This window comes from Lolium rigidum, chromosome 6 (assembly GCF_022539505.1).
Source record: "Lolium rigidum isolate FL_2022 chromosome 6, APGP_CSIRO_Lrig_0.1, whole genome shotgun sequence".
Lineage (NCBI taxonomy): Eukaryota > Viridiplantae > Streptophyta > Magnoliopsida > Poales > Poaceae > Lolium > Lolium rigidum.
This window is the reverse complement of record NC_061513.1, coordinates 315441432-315444927: the sequence shown is the minus strand read 5'-3', so window position 1 is coordinate 315444927 and position 3496 is coordinate 315441432. Positions and strand designations below refer to the sequence as shown.

At 45.9% G+C, this 3496-nt stretch overlaps 1 protein-coding gene across 1 annotated transcript; it reads left to right on the top strand.

Annotated features, from left to right (window-relative positions):
* The first annotated feature begins 1772 nt into the window (after positions 1–1772).
* On the top strand, positions 1773–2803 carry LOC124659903. The gene has a single exon (XM_047197716.1). It carries the CDS (start codon positions 1773–1775, stop codon positions 2658–2660), a length of 888 nt encoding a protein of 295 aa, XP_047053672.1. The 3' UTR covers positions 2661–2803.
* Positions 2804–3496: the final 693 nt, after the last annotated feature.

Here is a 3496-nt window from a genome sequence, read left to right as displayed (position 1 = left end):
TAATGAAAAGTCTATTTGTACTGGTGAGAAGCTAATTAACTGTAAAGTTACTTTCTCCACTGCCGTTTGAAGCCGTAATTTCCGGCGTGCGAGACATTCAGCATATAGGAATAGTGTGAGTGGTGTACAATACGTCAGGATTAAAGTAGTTGAACTTTAACCGTTTCATGTAGCACATCGCAGTGAGTGTAACAGTCTACATTGGTATGTTGATGGGGAATGGCATCTACTAGATTCACGACAAGGACATATTTGAGTATTTTCCTTTTTCTTTTTCTTACAAAAGATATGAACAATTGGAGGGTGATCTAAGTGTTTTCGTGGGTGATATTAATTGTTTACTGCCCTTTCCCTACTTTTGATGGTTCTCTTATTTACATCTGTTACTTAGTAATACCTTTCATACATAAGTGCTTCCAAAATCTGCAATGCAGATGATTGTCGAGGAGTTATTCGACGAAAGTTATCTTGTTGAGAGCCCGTCAGTTGAGTAGAAATATTTTTTGCATAAAAATATTACGAGCTTCCTTTAACATCTCGAAATATTGATACCTGCTATCGTAAATATAATTTACTGGTCCAAATAGTTTTCAGAATGCATGATACTAAATTTTATTTCTTGTAATCTTGTAGGTGTTTTGCTCGTTTTCATAATTTCTTTGGTTACCTACCAGTCCAATAGTATAACATGGTTCATTTTTTATCGTTGGTGTGATACAATTATGTATTTCATACCATCAATTACTAAATGAGATGCAAATATTTTCTTAAGATTGTTGTAAGTACATACACCCTTTCTTGTTTATAAGTTATAAACAAATAGTACATTCTGATGAGTGTCTCGAGTATAGTAGTGCTCTCTTTAGTGTCTTTCGCGTTAGCCGATGTCTTTGGGGCGGGTGGAAAAACTAAAATAGGGTGGAGAAACTAAAATAGCGATGCAACACTATTGCAAAGTTTTTCTTGAAAGTAGTAGCATATGGATGTTTAGAGATGCAAATATGATGGAAACTGCAAAATTCTTTTGAAGAGAAAATTTGTTCTCCCAACTTGATGGAAGTGGTGAAGTGGCAGGTGTAGTTGACGAGCATGATCGAACAATAGAGATCGCTGAAGGAGACATATAGAAGGTGTATGATAGCACTTTGATAGTGTTTTTGAAGTTGAAGGTGAAGAGGAGGTGTCGAGCAATTGAAGGAATTCTTGGAGGATCTACAGATAGTTTCATGCAGCGGCCAAGGAGATTTTGTTATAAACAAATGTTTGAGATTTTGTTATGAACAAATATTTTTTTTGTTGGTGTCATGACTTGTGATGACCAGTTATTTTAAATTAACATGAGATATATTTCTATAAGTACTATTGGTTTTTTTGATGATTGTAAATTATGATATATTTGATTTCTTTTGATTTTTCATAAGTATTATGAACTACATATGTGCATTAGGAAATGAAATTTGAGGACCCGTGGCAACCGCACGGGCATTTTAACTAGTACAACTGAACAGATCGTCTATCAACTATTTCTCTGAACATGCAGCAGCATGTCAAATTTGTGTTGCAAGTCGATTTCACAATTTATAGCAACTTGGGCACTTGGCGGCTCCCTCAGAAAAAAAAAAACTGGAAACTAGCCAAGAAATCTAACCCCGTTTCTAGCTCCGCCTTGCACGGGCGGTTGACGGCCCTCTCCGGTCGCCGCGCCCACCCATCGTTTCCTCATCCCTGTCCAGCCAAAATCCACCACCGTGGTCTCCTCCCTCGGAATCCCGATGGCGGAGGCGCTGCTGCTGGCGTGCCACCTTCTCCTCGCGCTCGCCCTCATCGCCGCCTCCCTCTCCCATCTCCTCGCCGCCGCCGTCGCCCATCTCTCACCCGCGCACACCACCACCACCACCACCAACCGGCTCCGTCTCCTTCGCCACCCGCTCCTCCGCCTCCTCCCGGTCCTCGCCGCCCTCCCGTTCCCATTCCTCCCCGTCGCGCCCACCTCCCGCCTCCTCCCCTTCCTCATCCTCCCGCCCCTCCTCCTCCCGCTCCCACTCCCCTTCCTCCACCTCCCACCCCTAACCCCGCTCTTCCTCTCCCTCCCGCTCCTCCTCCTCGCGCGCGCCGCGGGCCTCCTCGCCGCCGCATTCCCCGCGTCGGACCTCCAGGCCCACGCGCTCTCCGTCGCCGCCCTCCTCCTCGCCGCCGCCGGCGCGGCCTCCCTCCTCGCCGCGCTGTCCCCGCCAAGAACCGCCCACCACTTCTTGGCCCAGACGGCCTTCGCCTTCGCCGGCACCGTGGGGGGCCTCTGGGCCCTCCAGACCGGCCTCACCCTCTACGTGGACGCCTGCGTCCCCGTCGGCTGCCACCGGCTCATCGACGCAGCCCTCGCGCCAGCGACGCGCTGCGACGTTGAGGACGCCAGGCTGCAGGGCGTGGCGGTCATGGACCTCATGCTCTCCGTGCATTGCCTCGTCGCCGTGGCTGCTGTCGCCGGGCTGTACCTCGGGGTCGCAAAGTGCTGCGGTGTTGACGCCGGGGGTCGGAGACAGAATGGTGCTGGGGGGTCGTATGAGGCCCTGCCCATGGTGACTTCGTCGGGGGCCATTCAGGAGATGGAGCATCTACCAATGATGAAGGGCGTCGTTGGCAAGGCTGTGGCACAGGAATGAAGAAGACGAATTGCCTTGCACTTGCACTAACTAACTAGGTACTCCTACATTGTATTTCTCTGGAGTAATGTGATTCTGCTCACTTGGCTATATGTGCCTGAAAGAGTTTTTCACACGAATTGCTGATCATTAGTTGCTAGGGAAAATCTGTACCGTAATCTGCTATTGATGTTGTCTTCTCGGGTTGGCGAGTGGTGCCTGATCTAGACCATTATTGTAGATCATTGCAGTCTGATATTTATTCGCTTTCCTGGCTCTTATAGGAAATATTTACTGTGCACTTTTCTGGTTTATTACTGTCTGCTATGTGATATTTCTTGTTTATCGAGCCTTCGATATCCGTTATCTTACAAGTCTCCAAGGTTAGCATCTAAGTTGAAACTTGCTCAAATTGCCACACATCGTAAAAACTAATGGAACTATACATACTGCAAAATGGTTTTGAACATGTAGTGCTACTCACAATTTTAGTTCATATGGCCACCAATCCTAAGATCCTGAATTTGACATCGGTACTTTTAAATAATTTGATTGTAAGACAATAGTAGGATTAGCCAACAAGGTGGAGCATGAAGCTGATGTGTAGGAGCGGTGACAAGAATCATATTCAGTTCTAGTATGATTCTCAGCATTTTGTTTAGCTCAGCACTCTCAGCAACTGCAAATACTTAGGGCTGTGTGCATCGGCTGAAAATCCTGTTAAGAAATATTTACATCTCCTTTTTGGTATTGCGAACTGGAGCAAATCCTGTTAAGAATGTTTTATTTTATTATTATTTCACAGGATATTGTGTTGTAGTTTGTGTTACATTAGATCCAACAATCTGTCCTGGACT